This window comes from Cucurbita moschata, unplaced genomic scaffold (genome assembly GCF_002738365.1).
Source record: "Cucurbita moschata cultivar Rifu unplaced genomic scaffold, Cmos_1.0 Cmo_Scf00025, whole genome shotgun sequence".
NCBI lineage: Eukaryota > Viridiplantae > Streptophyta > Magnoliopsida > Cucurbitales > Cucurbitaceae > Cucurbita > Cucurbita moschata.
This window is the reverse complement of record NW_019268541.1, coordinates 3,697,907-3,715,923: the sequence shown is the minus strand read 5'-3', so window position 1 is coordinate 3,715,923 and position 18,017 is coordinate 3,697,907. Positions and strand designations below refer to the sequence as shown.

At 37.5% G+C, this 18,017-nt stretch overlaps 1 protein-coding gene across 2 annotated transcripts; it reads right to left on the bottom strand.

Annotated features, from left to right (window-relative positions):
* Window positions 1-1,424: 1,424 nt before the first annotated feature.
* Window positions 1,425-17,692, bottom strand: LOC111461703 (1-phosphatidylinositol-3-phosphate 5-kinase FAB1B-like). Of its 2 annotated transcripts, XR_002713636.1 has the most exons (13): window positions 17,016-17,692; window positions 15,866-16,561; window positions 15,050-15,203; window positions 14,525-14,872; window positions 12,516-13,385; window positions 11,953-12,284; window positions 6,515-6,638; window positions 6,262-6,426; window positions 4,345-5,838; window positions 3,751-4,017; window positions 2,662-2,987; window positions 1,898-2,169; window positions 1,425-1,801 (listed from the first exon to the last, which is right to left on the bottom strand). XR_002713636.1 is itself a non-coding variant. In XM_023105319.1 (12 exons), exons 1-12 carry the CDS (start codon window positions 17,597-17,599, stop codon window positions 2,142-2,144), a joined length of 5,388 nt encoding a protein of 1,795 aa, XP_022961087.1. In that variant the 5' UTR covers window positions 17,600-17,692; the 3' UTR covers window positions 1,425-2,141. The 2 variants fall into 2 exon arrangements, 1 of the variants encoding a protein (XP_022961087.1); XM_023105319.1 differs by having other exon boundaries at window positions 1,425-2,169.
* Window positions 17,693-18,017: the final 325 nt, after the last annotated feature.

The following is an 18,017-nucleotide window of genomic DNA, read 5'->3' as shown; positions in this document are numbered from 1 at the left end:
AAATAAATGGAACAAATAAAAAAATGGGCTGCTAGTTGGGCTTGATGGGCTCAAGGAATCGGCCCAAATCAAAACCGAAGAAGACAGTCAGGCCCAATTTTGGCAGTTGCATTTCAAAATTAACACTTATTGCATGGAAAGAAGCACAACTCAATCATAACTAATGTGTACTCTCTCTCTTTTTTTGTTTTTTAGGTTGTAGGTTCAAATTCATAAAATTTTGTTAATATGTTTGGCCAAAGTGAACGAAAAAACGATCGGCCATCTGATTTCGAGTTGTATAAGGGAGAAGCGCTTAGAAATCTTTAACTTCAAAGTTGAATTGGATGCTTATGGCTCGCAAGCCAACTACAACATTACTCTTCATAGCACCAACTACTATGGGAGTGGAGTCTAGACGCCTTGTTGACTTGCTAGAAAACAAGCGTGCTTCAGACAGATACGAAACTCGTGCGCACTATCTACGGGCTATCCCCCTTCAGACCTATTTTTGTAGTTCACCCATCTTGGAATCAGCCACTGAGACTTACAACGTAGATAGATTCGGGCAGATATTAAAATTGATATCTTCCATTATGGATTAACTCCTATCTACCCCCCAATTATATAGAGTAGATGCATCATAAATTAAAAAAAAAGCTCCTACGGGGGACTGGACTAGTTTCGGAGGTGCTAGACTATCTTGTATAAGACCAAAATCAAACATATCTAGATTAAACGATTGTTCCTACCTATTTTTTTTAACTCTAAATTTGAGTACCCTAAATAGGTCTTAAGAGACTTAATATCATTGATTGAATTCCATTAATGCCAAAAACACAAAACCTTCGTGTTTATAATTCATAAATCCACAGAAAAAAAAAAAAAAAACTTAGTTTCACACACCATTTAAGAGATAGAGAATAAGAGAAGCTTTCGCATTTCGATTTGAAATGCATCATTATAAGAAAATAAGAAGGAACAATAATATTCTATCTATATCTAATACTAGACTCTTAAGCATAAGGTTGTTTAAAAGGGCAAGCTTTAGTCGGATATGATATGGAATATTTTTCTATATATCTTAGAATATACTATTCTATATATAATATCCGTGTTTGACGTAGCTGTGGGTGAGGCTAACTCTCTCTGCCGACAGTTACCAAACAACTATGAACTTCCAAGGGCACTCTTGCCCCGTTCATTGCCAACTTTTAAGAAATCTTTACATTTACCTTTCTCTAAAGCCGGCAAACGAATAGAAAAAAATTAATGGCTTGAAACGTGTATCAACAGTCACTCCCCCGTAGATATAAAATAAAATAAAATAGAATAGAGCTTTACAAACATTTCAATTTTCGTTTCTCTATGATATATTTTGTATCCTAAAACACCTTAATGATAGAAGTCTCCAAACAATCATATACTAACGTATGTCTGTCATCTTGGTTGAATAAATGAATCATATTGAGAGTCATAGATATTATATGTTGTTGGTAGGGTATGCTCTACGTATAATCGACAACGCTACCGCCCTCGACAAAGCATCATTTTTTTTTTTTTTGAGAGGGAGAGAACTTTCTTCTGGACAATTGCCATCTAGCAAAAGCTCTCAACTGGTTTCCAAAAGTTGGAAGATGGGTGAACAAGGAAAAAGTACCAAGAATAGCTTACTGGGATTGTTTCTTACTACTATTCACAAGAGAAATCTTTCTGATACGTCGTGGTGGGTCGTAGTTTAGCGTGGCCGTGGTCCTTGTAAGCGACTGCACGGGGCTCAGCGATCTTTGCAGGACTTCAAGTTAAGCCATGGCTCATGCTTCTACAATAAAGTTTGCCATGTTAATAATAAGAGCTATCCTCCCTCCCTAAACAAAGCCATTTTTGCCTTACAGTACAGCAGCAGGCTCAGCTTTACCGAAAGGAAGAGGGTACTCAATCGATAAGGGAGAAGCGCTAAGTTCTCCTCCTTGTTTAGTCGAGGCCGAAGCACGGGCTCAAATTTCCATGTGAAGTTGCTGTCGATGTCAAAGATTGATTGGCAATCCCTTTTCAACATGGGTTCTTCCATGTATAGGCTCAACTGGGTTTTGTTCACTGCAACATGTTGTCCCCAAGCAAGTAATGCTACACAAAATGATACTCTCTGCTTTCTCTTCACATCAATCACTGTGTTCACTACAGTGTTTGCTGAAGACAAACAAAACAAACATCATATAAAAAAAAAGCTTAAGATTATAATGCTTTGAAATTAAAAGTCATCTTAGTAATCAAATTTTGATATCAAGAATCCCATCATTCATCCAGTTACGCTATTAAAGAAGTGACAGATAAACTTTTATGTTTGTATGTATAATCATTCATCATTCACCATTCATCACTCTCAAAAACTCTTTTAAAGTGCTCCTTAGCAAGCCACTCATTGGAGCTAAAACACACTATAAATACTAAGTAACACCCAAACAATAATTTTGAGTGAAAAGTGCTTTTATTCATGCCAAAGCACTCCAATATATGGGGAAAAGCTCCAATATAACATCATTGAGAAAAGCTCTTTGCCCTTTTAAAAGAATCAGTAGTGGTTCAAATCTATGATAAAAAAAGTTGTCCAAAGGCTGGAAAACAACACTAAAAAAATGCAGAAAATTTTGTGCATAATAGCAAAAATATTTGGAAACTTACCAATCCCACGAATTTTCAGGTTCTGAGTTCTCGTCACAAAGATCAGGATGGGACTCACTAGGGCTGATCGTGGAGGAGGGCCATTGATCTGGAACCATGAGAAAATATGTAGTCATAGCTTTTCTGAAACGTTTCTTATATTGATGAGGTGAGATCACAGTAGGAGCAGCGTTCTTGGGCCCACCTAGAATGCCTGAGTTCTTCACCCAAGTTTCAAGATGTTTATCCCAAGTATATTGCCTCATAAAATCAATAATCCCCACAACCAGCTCTTGCTTTTCCTCATCCAAGCCAACCAAGAGTGAGTAGTCCATGACATCAATTGACTACACCAGCAATTTGAGAAAATAAATTAGTCAGACACACCAAAATGGAAGATAAGCAAGGGAGTGTTTGGCTCATTGTTTGTTACGAAATAGTACAGGTGAATTTCATATATCTAATTTATATTATTCACGCCTCCGTTCAATAACGATTTTGTTTTTAGTTTTTTTTTTGAAATCAAAAGAAATAGACTCAAAAATCAAATGGTTATAGACTTTATTTCTTAATCCTGCCTATACCAACTATATCTGTGAACCAAAACACCTAAAAGTAACTCTAGTACAAAATTTGGAAGGCTCAAGGTTTGAGAAAGGCTGGAGCTGTCACTACAGGGTACCCACTTAAAATAAGAAGGAAAAAAAAAAGTAGTACAAAGAACATGAAGTGTTAAATTCAATCTATGGCCTTGAGTATTCTACCCATAGTTTTGGAACTAAAATGCAGATCCGTGATACCGACAATCTCTACAAGTATGCGGTATTTATTTAAATTGAATTTGGTTTCACTAAGCCTACTACAGTGATAACATTCTGTATATATCTAGAAAAATAACCCTCGTTCAACTAGATATCATATTAGACTTGAAATAGAGATGCTCATTCATGTACATGATATTTAGTAGCAAGAAAACACTAAAGATGTTTGAAATGAATATGCAGCTTCTTATAGATTTGAACCCAGGGCACGAATTGAATCCAGAAAATCCAGTTGAGAGCATCAAGACTTCGAAAATCAAGTGACAATAAGAAGATACATTAAACTTACAGCTAAAAATGATGTATCGTTCCAAACAGCTCTTTCTAACAACCGCTTTGCCTTGCCGCCCAAAAATATTGGAGAGGTTGGCATAGATTCAATCAGGTTCTGATCCAAAAGGACTTTATTTTTTCCACTCGTGTCTGAATTATAGCGCGATCGAGAAGATCCTTTTAGATCATAAAGTCGTGTCACATTATGCCCAAACAGAAGATTCTCCATGACTAAAACGTCAATCTTGAATTCTTTTCCTCCCTTTAGATGTTTTGTGGACACCTTCAAGACAGCAAACACCAACCCAAGAATATAATTACGCACAAAGTTTTAAGATGTTTGGTTCAAAAGAAGACAGTTATGCACAATATTTCAGTTTCAAATATGACTTCTACCCTATTTTTACTTGAAATTCTTTCTTTTGATTAAAATGGTTAATAATATTACAGAATTAAATAAAAATCTCGCTTCCTCAAACGAATTATGACTTTTTTTTTCCAAAAAAAGGCCATAGAGTATCATTCCTAGTATTTCAACTTCTGTCATTTCAAATCATTTTTCAAACTTTCTTGATATCAAAGAGAGAGTTAAAAAAAAATATCATTGTACCTGATACATTCCCACGACCTTCGCCAAGCAAGTTGGGCATCCTGTGCGAATTGATTCAGACAAATATAAAAAATAAGCTGGTGCAAACTGAATGAACGATTCCAACTCTATTTTTGTCACCTGTTTGATAATAAATCGCTCATCTAAAGTTTTTGCAAAGAAAACGTTGCTTTTGCCACCTTGGGCTCCCCATCTCTTACAACGACTAAGAGACCTTACATAATCTAACTCCGAAGGGCAACACTTCTTTCTTAATGCCTCAAACCGCTTAGCAAAGTAGCAAGTTATGGTATATTTCACCGGCCCCAAAGGAGTTTCATTTATAAAACAAACTCTTGTATGCAAATCCTTGGTGAACAGAAGCAGATCCTCAAACTGAAGACTTTCGGTTCTGGCCATGGATAAAATGGTCTCTTCATTGGATCTAAGAGTTCTGTAGACATCAGAACCTTCTTCATCACATGTTTTAATTGAGCTCATTTTAACAGAACCAATAGTAGGCAAAGAGCGTGCAGTATCCAAAGCTTCCATTACTCTCTCTGGCTCAGACATCTGAGCATGATACTCTGGCATAAGCAATGAATATGCAATAATACTAGTAGGCTCCTCATCATAGACAGGAACAACAGTATCACTGGAGTCAACATGCATAAAAAGCCGAAGATGGCCTTGCTTTTCCAACTCCCTAAATGATGTAATTAAGGCAGGATCGTAATCAGAAATGTCAGGCTTTGGAATATTCAACAATGAAATCTTTGAACTATACGCTGAAGAAGGCATCGACGTCAAACTTGTACATGTTTCAACAGAATCAACCCCTGTTAAAACTAAGGCAGAATAAAGAAGACGAGCTGTCTCTACTCCGTTGGCAGTACACTTTTCCATATCAGGTCCAGCCAATGGCTCCAGAATGGATGAGCTAGTTTGAGGATACCTATCATCAAATAGCATACTATTGGGGTGAAGTGCACCTTTCCAAACTGCATCAAGGGTACCAGATAAATCGGTCATACTTGGATATTCTCCCTCTGAATTTGTCCTTCGTAGGGCAGTTCCAACATCTAGAGGTTCAGAATTAACTTGATAAAGACAAAGATCATCCTCCTGTCCACCAAGATCAATATTCTTTTCCCTCTCAGTTTCATTAAACCGGTTCATTTGGCCTGAATTACCTCCTCTGTCAAGATCAACATCATGTTTTGACTCTGAAGGTAGAGAATCGTTATCAAAACCACCAAAGAGATCATCATGTCCGAATGCCAGAGTCAATTCCACCAACTCTTCCATTGAATCAAGTTCCTTTTCTTCAAGTGTTGGGATGTCATTGCTCGAACTATCTGGGGAATGCTTCTTTCCCAAAGTGACTGCGTAACTTAAGCGCTGAACCCAAATATATGAAAGAAAAAGGACGTGCATATGCAGTTTATTGATCTCAAAAATATCAACTGTAGGTTGGCCAACTGTCGTCTCTCCAGATGCTTTATTAAAATGCACCTATAATAACTGGATTACATAAATCAAAGAACCAAAGCATAAAACTTCCCCACAAAGAAAGTTTCACAATCCATGGAAAATGACAACCTAGAAACATCATTGCATATAATAATCCGTATTCCATAATAGGAAAATTATTTGTTTATCTACAAAATTAAGACAACTACCATCTTTGTCAAATAAAACTAATTAATTCTATATTTCAAATAAGGTGTTCAAATTCAGCATAGGATTAGGGAATCATATTCATAAATACTTTTCTTCCCCAAGGGCATCCAAGTCATTAAATGCACAGAAATGAATATAAAGTTTCAACAGATACCATAAAATAATATGCCCTCACAAGATGAGCATAATGTGTTATAATCGTCAGTTTCAAAATAACGATATGATTAGAAATAAAACCACAACTCAAAAACCTACCTCAAAATCTTCTTTCTCCACATTAATGATTTGCTCTAGTTCTTGAATGTAATTGTTCAATTCATTTACCCCAAAATCTTCTTGCTCTGTGCCAGATTCATGCTTCAGAATCAGAGGAAGAGTTTTACATACTACAGCAAATAGAACTTCGGCCCTGTTATGTACCTACTAGAAGAGACCACTGATTAGTCTTTCAAAATTTAGAATCAGTGGCTTTAGCCTTCAATTGAAGTTCAATTCGAGGTTGTTGTACCTCATTTGCTTCCTTATTAATCCACTCCAGATTGTTATGGTGAAAGTCAATTATTGATGGTGGGATATGAACAGACTTAACATTAATTGCTGCATAGTGGAAACAAGCAACCGTTCTTCCAAACCTGCACATGTGAATGATAGATACATATAAGGATGTATTTAACTGGAATCTCGAGCATTTTGCCTTTTCCTTCAACAGGAAATTAGTAAGAACTTCCATTCCAATCAATGGAAGAATACAAATGGTAAGGGTCTAACCCAAAGCCAAAGTAGCTATTCAAGATCGCAAAATCCAATTTGTCTAAATAAGACACAATAGAAAGCGGGAAAACTCCTGTAACTGAGGATCAGGTCGCAGAATGTGACCATGAGGATCCTAACCACAGAAGAATAGTAAGAAGCCAAAATGTCAAATAAAAGGCAGTCAGAAAGGTAGGCCATATTTTCTGCTAAAATTTCAGAAATATGTCTTCTTTCAGGCAGCAACAAATAGTTTTAAGGTTTTTTATGCTGACATTTCAACAGACCACCAAGAGAAATATTTGGAACTTGTGCATTCTAAGATATATTAACAAACGGAAGCCTCGATTCCCTTTCTCAGTGCAAGAAAAATAAGAGAAACATTTACAAGGAACAGCCCCCTGCCACCACCAAAAAAATGTGGTCAAAATTATAGCATCCAAAGAACTGGAATTGGAGACAAAAAAGGTTAGATTTTATATCCAGAAATGTAAGTCTTGAGCTATAAAACCCCAAACTTACAATTTTGCCGATTTCCAAGAACTTTGGCATTGATAAAGGATTATTTTTTCCATAAAAGATTTGCATATAACAGCTGAGTGGAAACATTACTAAGACAATTGAGAATGCTCATGTTCATTATTGTCGGTTATTTCCTTCTTTTAATTAAACAACAATCTTGTGATTATTAATTAGATTATTTCCTTAACTGTAATGGAGTTTTCTTCTACTCAAGAAACCATTTTCTTTTGGAGTGAATGTGAAAGAAATTGGTCTTCTCTTGATGTTTTTAGATAATATCAGAGCCAAAATTAAAACCCTGGCCGCCTGTCGCCATCCAATCCCTACAGACTGGTAGCTGCTACCAAAGACTACGACCATCGACTGATCTGCCTGACTCTACAAGAAACAGCTTTGTTCTCACTGACTCACGACTACACAAGAAACATTGCCGGTGGCTATCTGTGTCAACCTCTACACTTCCTTCGTTTCGTACTGTCACACTTGCATCATCCATCCACATCAGCCCTTGTATTATGTTTCTCCGCCAACAGGGAGCTAAGTCCTCTGTTTTGTTGTTGGGTGTTATGTTTTCCAGATTAGTAACTTCACCAGAAAAACGTACCTAGTAACTTCACCGGAAAAACGTACCATCATCATAAATAACCAAAAAACTTACCTCGTCCTAGGAACAAAAATTTCCACTGTTGGCATTGACCAAGAATCGAACGATGAATATGCATCTAGCCCCCTACCCCTCTCCACCGCCCCACCATCTCCCACTGCATATAAGGCCAACATCTCTCACCCGTGGCTAGAGATCACCCTTGCAGATACAGAGCTTGACACTCTTTTTCAGGAAAGCATAATGAAAAAGAGGTAGAAGAGGTCACCCCAATATCAACGACACTCTTCACCAACAATGGTCATCCAAATCCTAGCACCATAGCTAAAAGAACACCAAATGTGCATCATGGCTATTCCATCTGGGAAAAAGAAGCCCACTACGGCCAAGAAACCGAGTAAATTGAATAGAGAGATTGTTCGCCTCCTTTCAAACATCAATTATGAGAAATCGAGCCAGTCACAATTGGGAGGTCAATACCTCTATTATCTCTTGGAATGTTAAGGGCTTGGGAGATTGGCAAAAGAGAGGCCTAATCAAGTCTTTTTTCCTCAAAATACAGTCCCACTGTGGTTATTCTTCAAGAAACAAAATTGAATTATGTTGATCGTTGGATAGTTAAATTCCTTTGGAATGCCAAACATATTAGTTGGTTAGCTTTGGATGCCCTAAGTACATCGGGGAGATCTTAATCATGTGGAATGACCCAACTTTGATCATTTCAGAAGTCACCAAAGGCTTATACACCTTAACCACACATACTACCCTGGTTGATAATTACAGATTTAATAAAGACATCTATTATGACAGGAATTACCGGACCTATCATGCCTATGTAAAGAGAATTGGCTTTTGGCGGGTGACTTCAATATCTCTCGATAGGCACATGACAAATCCAGTAGAAAAAGTCACCAGAGGCATGAGACACTTCAACAATTTCATAAGAGAAGTTGAACTCATTGACCTTCCCCTTAGTAATGGACTCAATACATGGTCAAACAACAGACCTCCACCCACCTTGATAGCCATCAATAGATTTCTAACCACAAAAGACCTACTTGGAAAATTCAGTAACGCCGATGTACAAAGACTGAATAGACCTAAATCTGAACATTATCCCATTCTACTTTTGATGGGTTGCTGTAAATGGGGCCATTCGCCCTTCCAATTTGAGAAGATATGGTCGAACCATTTAAAATTTTTGCCAATGGTAGAATACTGATGGAAGAATACGCCCCTCCGTGGATGACCGGGGCACGATTTCATCAACAAACTTAAAACACTAAAAGAAGTCTTGAAAAAATGGAACAAGAAGGTTTTCGGCTGTATTTCCACAAAAAGAAACCAACTTCTAACTGAAATTGCTCTTCTTGATCAGATGGAGGAAACCGACTCCATCACACTAGTTCAACACACAGAAAAAGCTCATGAAAGCAGAGCTTATTTCGTTGGCAGCAAAGGAAGAGCAATCTTGGAGACAAATGTAAAAATGATGGTTAGAGGGAGGTGACATAAACTCCAAAATTTTCCATCGTATCATGGCTACAAAGAAACGAAAGAGTACCATAATGGAAATTCTATCCACACAATGTAGAAGTTTAGTAAACAAAGAAGAAATTGTCTCAAAATTTATGTCCTTTTACACGTCCTTATATACAAAGGACAATGTCCTTTGCAAATTTCCCCACGATCCCCATGATCTTTGACTGGACTCCTATTGATCAACAGCAAGCTGCCTCCCTCAAGGTTGTTGTCACCAAAGAAGAGGTGGGGATGGTGATACAGCATCTGGTCTCCGACAAAACTCCAAGACCCGATGGTTTTACCTCAGATTTTTTCAAAAAATGCTGGAACTTTATGAGAGCTGATATCATAAGAGTATTCCAAGATTTTTTTCGAAACGAAGTCTAATCTCAAAGAATACATCTAATCTCAAAGAAACTGGATGTCTGCACTGTTGCAGACTTTCGTCCCATAATTCTCACGAACGGAATATATTAAATCATAGCAAGGGTATTATCAGAACGTCTTAAAAAGGTTCTCCCCTTCACAATAACTAGGCAACAAACAACTTTTTGTAGAGGGGCGACAAATTCTCATTGCATCCCTCATGGCAAGTGAACTCATAGATGAATGGGAAAGAAAGAAACAAAAAAGGTGTAGTCATTAAACTTGACATGGAAAAGGTCTTCAACAAGGTTGATTGAACTTTCCTCAAAAACATTCTTGTGGCAAAAGGCTTTGGCTCAAAATGCTAAAGGTGGATAAAAGGATGCATCTCATCCATAAACTTCTAAATCATCATCAATGGAAGACCGAGAGGGAAGATTTATATGCCACACGGGGTCTCAGACAAGGAGATCCACTATCCCCTTCTCTTTTCATCATGGTAATGAGCTACCTCAATCGCCTATTGACAAAAGTAGAATACGAAGGGCACGAATGACAAATGCAAGGTTTTCAGATTGGTAATGAAGGCTTAAGCATCAACCACCTTCAGTTCGCGGACGACACAATTCTCTTTTCTGACTTGGCAGATGCCTCTTCCATAAAAAAACATGATGGAGACGGTCAAAACCTTCGAAAGATTCTCTAGACAAAATATCAATCTAAAAAAACCAGAGATCATGAGCATCAATATTAACACACAGATTATTGAATAACTTGCTAGCATATATAGTTGTAAAAAGGGAGAATGGTTGAATATGTACCTAGGACTACCTCTAAAAGGAAACGACAAATATTTTTCCTTCTAGAAGATTATTATTAAAAAAATAGAAAGAAGGCTGTCAACATGGTCATCATGTTATACTTCAAAAAGCGGAAGACTCACCCTAATACAAGCCACATTCTCCAACCACCCCCACTTACTACATGTCTCTATTTGAAGTACCACAAAAAGTGGCCGCAGATATAGAAAGACTATTCAGAAACTACTTTTGGAAAGATGGCCCACACCTTGTTTGATGGAATATTATAAACCTCCCAACAAAAAAGGGAGGCCTTGGTCTTTTCTTGATAAAGAACAAGAACAAAACTCTCATTGCCAAATGGGTATGGAGATATCATCACGAAGAAAAAAAAGGCCTTGTTGAGAAATCTTATAAAGGCTAAATATACTCCTATATCAAACAAAAATCAACCCCCTCCATCTTCTACAAAAGGGCCTTGGAAGTACATAAAAAAACATAAAACCTAATCACCAACTGAACTTGCCATAGGGAGGGTGATGGAGGAAGCACATCATTTTGGACCGACCCATGGAATGAAAACACCCCGCTATCCCTGAGGTATCCACTTTTGTACATGCTCTCTCATAGAAAAAAAACCATGATCAAAGTAAGCGTGGAATGTTGTCAATAAAGAGACATCAGATGATCTCCTTCTCCATTCGCCTTCTTGAAAGAAATGGATTTCTTTTGTAAAAGGAGGGGGTGCCTGTTATTTAGTGAGATCTCTGGGGCAAGAAAAATTATAGATTCTTTAGGAGTATGGAGAGGTATTCGAGTCATGTTTGGTTCCTTGTTAGATTCTACGTTTCTCTTTAGGCTTTAGAGTGCCAAAGTCTTTTTATAATAACATTCTTAGTCTTTCCTTTGTACAGGGTGGCGTACTTTTGTGAGTTTTCTTTTTGTTTGCCCTTGTGTTCTTTCATCTCCCAATGAAAGTGTGGTGTTTCATTATTTAAAATTATTAATTAAAAAATTCCCTCCTCAACTATGCTAGTATAATGTTTTAAATAGAAATTTATAGTCTAAAAAAAAAATAATAATTAAAACAAAAAAACATAAATATCGTTAGTACTAGGTCGATGATGGGTAATGCAGTAACAACTACCAAGTTACGTTCAACCATCCAAAGAATCTCCCCACCTTTCAAAATCGTGGATCTTGGGTCATTGCCATTTCAATATGGAATTGTAAATATACACAAACATAGGCAACGTTTAGGAAATTAAAAACCAGATATAAAGTAAACTAGCTGATTTCTAGTCAAGCTCAGAACTAACCAGGCAGCGATAATCACACTTCATTGCTGAAGAAGTAAAATTGTACGAAAAAAATTCATACCCATAGAACCGGAGACAATCTCTATGAAGGAAGTGGCCACAACCTGCAACACGGCTGGCAGCTGCATTATTTGAAAAGCTTAACTCCAAAAATTTACCAAAAGATAAACCCCAGGCAGCATCAGACATGATAACTCTCCTGGTGGCTGGAGGGAAGCCGTTAGTCCGAGGACACTTCAGACACCGATGCCACATCCAAATTTTACCTTCAGGTTCCCCCGGTAAGAAAAAGTCAGGGAGTTTCTTAGCAGATATTGTAAGGCTGCCTTGTGGATGCGTATAACAATGAACATGTGCCTCAGATGGCATACCACATGAATGACATCGATAATTCTGTAAGAAGATAAAATATAGTATCGATAATACTCAGTTAAGGAAAAAAAAAAACATTTCTTTTATTACCTGATCTTTTGTATATATAAGAAACCGTTAAGCATATAACTAAAAAAAAGTGAAGAGCGAACCTAAAAGCCAAGAGGTAAATAAACCCTTTCCCAGGAGACTTGAGGAATATTATAAATGAGAGCTTTCCAATAGTTAATAATCATTAGAAGATTATATTACCTGATCAAACAAATTATCTCGTAAAAACCTGCCCAAAGGCTTGTCGAAGCTCCCATAGTATTTAATTCGTAATAGGTGAGCACGATCACAAATAGTTCCCTTCCACACACAACGTGTTGACAAAGACACCAAAATGTTTTGTTGGTCTGAAGGAGACAAGGGGAAATCTTCCCTCGAAGATTTGGTGGTAACTAGATTAGCAATAAGGCTTTCAGGTCTTTGACATGTTGAATCATTGGAACTTTGGGTATTTGCATCCAATGAACTGCTGCGTATATGAATAGAGTTACCATGACTCAAAGGCACACCTTTACCAGAACTAGAAACTGTATCATCATCTTCCTTTGCTTCTTCCTTGATAGTCATAATGCCCATTGAATATTCTTCGCTGTCTGGATTTCTATTTGCCTCGGAGGCTAGTTTGGAGGAAAGCATATAATTACGGTCGGCGGTAGAAACGTTCTGCTTCAGAAAAGACAAAGAAGTGGAGGTAGCATTGGACTTCACTAGCCTCAAGGAAGGCTCTAAAGAGTTCAAATTGTCAACATTATGACTGATCATAGATGAGTCTCTAGTTGGAACAGCATCGTTTCCGGATTGCCCAGTTTCCATACTGGATTCTGGCTCTGGAGACTTTACAGGCGATGGACAAGTAAAACCAGGTATTGTGGAGATGGATCTGTCTATATTTGATGGACTATGAGGAAGACCAACTATTATTGGGGACTTCAATGGGAGCTCTGGAACTGAAGCACCTTCATCGGCCAGAAAGCATGTTTCTAGAGCCAGGTGATAGGCAGCAAAAGTTGCATATTGAACAACATGTTTAACTTTTTTGAGCTCATCCCCACTGGCACCCCTGAGCAAAATCTGAAGGTAAAAGAATTTGTCTACATTATTTCAGATGGTTTTATAACTTTTTTCATGTACATTGCAGAGGAAGCACTGGCTAGTTCTATAGAAAAAATCTACTGTAGATTTGTATTACCATGTCAATTTCACACATCCTATAATGACTCAACTAACTGAAGAGAACATTGAAACTAATACAATCAATATCACAGCATCTAATACACTAAATTTGTGACAAACAAAAATACTTACACTACATTTAATAACCATTTGGCTTTTGAAAATTAAACTATTACAGTTTTTTTGTTTTATTGTCTACTTCCTACTAATGTTTTCAAAATCTAAATCAAGTTTTGAAAGAGAAAAAAAACTGTTCTTCTAAAATTTTTATTTTCTTCTAAAGTTGTTCAAGAGTTCAAATGTTCATTTAAACGAGAAAAAAAAAAAAAGAAAAAAAAGAAAACTACAAGAGACTGTAAAGAAACTAGCACAATTTTTAAATACAGCCTTAAATCTAATTGTGTTTAGAATTGTGTCCTAAGTTAAAAGGCAATACCCACCAACTTACTTTCCACTCGAGAAATTTAAAACTGAGAATCTATTATAATGGATGTAGATCTGTATACTGCAAGAATTAAAATTACAAGAAGATAGTTTTATATAAGTATCAGAAAGCATTTTAATCCCATTTTCTCAGAGACGACTCAGCTACTTCCATGCAAAATGAAAAATATCTCAACCATCCAGATAAAGACAAAGTTTCAAATCCACCCTTTAGGAGAAAGAGTTTAGAATCCACTCGAAAAGCAAAGTTTTGTGGCATGCTAATATCTTAACTATTTTATAGGACATTTGGATTGGAAGAGGTAACAGAATTTTTAGAGAGATTGAGAGACCGAAAGAAGAAGTTTGGGAGGTGGCTAGGTTTAACACCACCTTGTAGGTGTCTGTCACTCAGCTTTCTTGTAATTGTGTAATTGGTTGTATTCTTTTGGATTATAGTCTTTTATGTAGTTAGGACAGACTCCTTTTTGGGAACTTATTTTGTTGTATTCTCTTTTATTCTTTCGTTTAGAGAAACAAATAATTATGACCATGACTGCTTATCTTGTTTGTTCTCATTCAAAATCATACTTCTTGTTGTAACATAGACTTACAGTACAACATAGAGGCTTTGGACACCCCTCGAAGAACATCAGGGTCTTCGTTGATTTCTTGCCAGCTTGGCCATCACCACTACCATGCTCTTCAACAAATGTCTTCACACGAAATTCATCGCAGTAACCAAGTTTCAGACATGCAACATGATCAACAGTAGGAACTATATTTGCCCCAGTGCAGCAAGCAATACGCTCTAGAAGTGATCTTTTAACATTTAGAACAAGAGTGATTTTTTTTGAGAGGAGGTACTCCTGGGCATGGCGAGACACTGATTTCTCTACCAAAAGAACATTGGGATGATGAGCATCAATCTTAGCAACAGCCATCTTCAAATGATCAAGTTCCTGTATATGTACATACAAGGAACCCATGATGAAAAGAAGTATACCAAATGCCATAAACTCATAATTAGTGATCGCAAGTACATCAACAAGACATAGGAGTTGAAGTACATGAAATCTACAGAATAAAACTTCGACATACAAACCTAATGAAAAGGATAAGGGTAAACAGTTTGAAACCTGCTGCAACAAAGTATCAAAACTTGACAAGTGGTTGGTAACACGTTGATACTCCAAAGCTCCCCCAAGGACAAAAAAGCGTGGTTTAGATATTTCTTTCCTCATCCGCCGGTGTGCTACATTCTTCTTGCAAATGATGCCTTTCACAATGATACTGCAAAGGAATAGTAGTCATATCAAACCAAAAAACCCTTACAGTAACACAATAACCATTACTCCAATGGTAAAATGAACACGCAACATGGAGTCATACTCCTACAACGTGGTAAACAAAATGTATTGGCAATTCTGCAATACTTCGGTTGAATCTTGAGAAAACATTTCAAAATAAGGAACCTTTTGATGCCAACTGATTCTCTAAAAGCTCATATTATATTCTCTCAAAAAGTCCATATGAAGAGTTCGTTTAGCACATTCGAAACAAAATTGCAACAAACTCCATAAGATCATGCTAATCTCCTTCTCTAACAACACAGTCAATAAGTGCATAAAGTAACGTGATTCAACTATGAACACAATCTTTTTTGAACAAGAAACAAACTTCTTACTAAAAGAAATAAAACATACACCATATATTCGAAGGAAATAAACTCCTAGGAGGAGTGAAATAAAGGGGGGAAAAAGAAAAGAAAAAGAATCGTGAGAGCACTGTATCTCGGTCAGAAAATGAAATCTATAGTCCTTAATAAAAATCACTGACTCGCTAGAATATAAACCTGGTCCTCTGTAAAATATTGAGCCAATCCTCAAGCAATCAACAGACATTCAATATCAATAAATTATAGCTGACATGATTGGTCCATGGAGTTAACTTACCTCTCAGTACGCTTTCCACCAGCAACGCATTTAACCTTAACATATCCACCAGGATCCATACATCCACTCTTGCTCGTATCTGGCTTCAGAACTGCAGCTGCTTCCCAGGACAGGTATGTTAATATATCTAACCAACCATCTTCATTGGGTTCATCACCGACAGGAAGATTCTCAGCCTCCAAAAGTTGACTAACGAGAGCTCTAAAGTGCCCTTCTACCACGTTTTTTGCAGTTCTCCTGTAGTCCCCACTGGACTTTCTCTTCATGGGGCATTCCCCACTGCCTTGGGAAGAAGGTAGATGTCCCCATTCACCTGGGGCACAGGCATCGTCATCACCATTAAACAAAAGAGCTTTTTCATCCTCCTCATCTTCTGGCTCTGGAGGAAGCCAGAGAATCCCATTGTTCTGAAAATCCATAGCTTCATTATCTTTATTTTGCATGCCATAAGTAGGAAAATCACATTCAGAGCCTTTATCATTTTCGTCAGAGTCTTCACTAGATTCCTCATCACCCCTTGGACTCTGAGTGTCAAAATTCACAGGTGAACCCTTTGTACTCATGTTCTCTCTCTCAAGATTTAAACCTTCTTCAGTGTTTGCAGAACAATAATAATGATCAGACTGGGGGATATGCCTGGATTCGGAATCTGAGCGACACATTCCATAATAATAATCACCATCCTCATCATCACTCCTAACAAGAAAATACAACAGTATATAAATAACTAAAATATAAAAGCAACAACAATTAGCAATGATCTGAAGTATAAACATCAGATCAATAAAATGATAGAAAAATCCGTATCATAGTCTCTATTCACAGTTATAAGCATGCATCGGCTAAAGCATATTGCGTAAGAATACGACTACAAGGGCACAGGTTGAGCTTCAAGAGAATTAAAATAATTGGGACACAATAGCATCATCTCTCGCATGAATTAAGAACTTAAATCACCTCTCATCCTACCAGTTGGATAATGGTAAATTTCATATTATATCAACACTTCAATTAAGAAATTCGAATACGAACACTATCTATCTAGATATCATGATAAACTACCGCTCAATGCAAAAGAATTAAGTTAAGGTTTATTTAGAGACAAATGAGAATTAAACGTTGAATCTTAAATCAACACCGGAGAGAATACCTGCAATAGCCATAATAACTAGAAGATGAAGTCATCAGAGAAGTAGAGCGTTTAATGGTCTTCCCATTTCTTAAACTATCTTGCTCATCAGCGATGGATCCAGAACAAAAGGGATCATAATATTGACGATCATTTGAGCAAGGCGTTGAAGGAATATTACTGATTGCACTTTGACAGGTGTAGCCGGACTTGGTGCTACCAATGCTGGTGGATGAAGATGACAGACTAATAGCAGAGCAGGTAGCTTTGTCGCCATCAAGCAAGGCAGACGGTTCCTTCCCCCATTGTTTGAAGCAATAATTACAGACTCTGATCGTCTCAGAATCCTCCCGAGCATTCGTGGGATCAGTGGAAGGAGAAGGAATGAAGTTTGCAGTACACTTGGAACAGAAAACTCGCCCACAGCGACGGCAATGATGCCGGCGGTTGATAAACGTGAACTGAGAGTCGCAGTCATAGCAGACTCTGCAGCTCTTGTCGGGCATCCAGAAGTCTCTGGAGACGTTTTCGGGGTCGGAGCGCCATGGCATCCATGACTTCACCAAGCCCACGAGGTCGGATAATTTGTTCTCAGGATGGCCCATTTGAAGAAGTGGAATCCACCGGCACCCACTCCGATCATCCCAGTCTGCTCATCCGCCACCTCGTTTCACCTTTTCGATCTAAATAGTATTAAATCACGCTACGAAATTCTGCACATAGGAAGGTAGTTAGGTTACAAAAATAAAATAGAGATGTTTATTCAAACATGTTAGACGCAGACGACTCTCCACAATGGTATGATATTGTCTATTTTGAGACAAAGCTCTCATGGCTTTGCTTTGGCTTCCCCAAAAGGCCTCATTCTAATGGAGTTAGTATTCCTCACTTATAAACCCATGATCATTTCCTAAATTAGTCGAGGTGGGACTTTCATCATCCAACACCTCCCCTCGAACGCGCTAATCAATTCTTATCAATCTACTTTTGTGGGGACGGGACCAAAATTACCAGTCAAATTTC

Bases quoted from the DNA above. Each gene is read 5' to 3' on its own strand.
- LOC111461703 (XM_023105319.1), bottom strand. From the start codon at position 17,599: ATGGGCCATCCTGAGAACAAATTATCCGACCTCGTGGGCTTGGTGAAG. The intron at 14,873-15,049 runs GTTTCAAACTGT...GTACATATACAG, and splicing joins TTGATACTTTGTTGCAGCAG to GAACTTGATCATTTGAAGAT. The intron at 6,639-11,952 runs GTATGAATTTTT...TCACATGTGCAG, and splicing joins GATTGTCTCCGGTTCTATGG to GTTTGGAAGAACGGTTGCTT.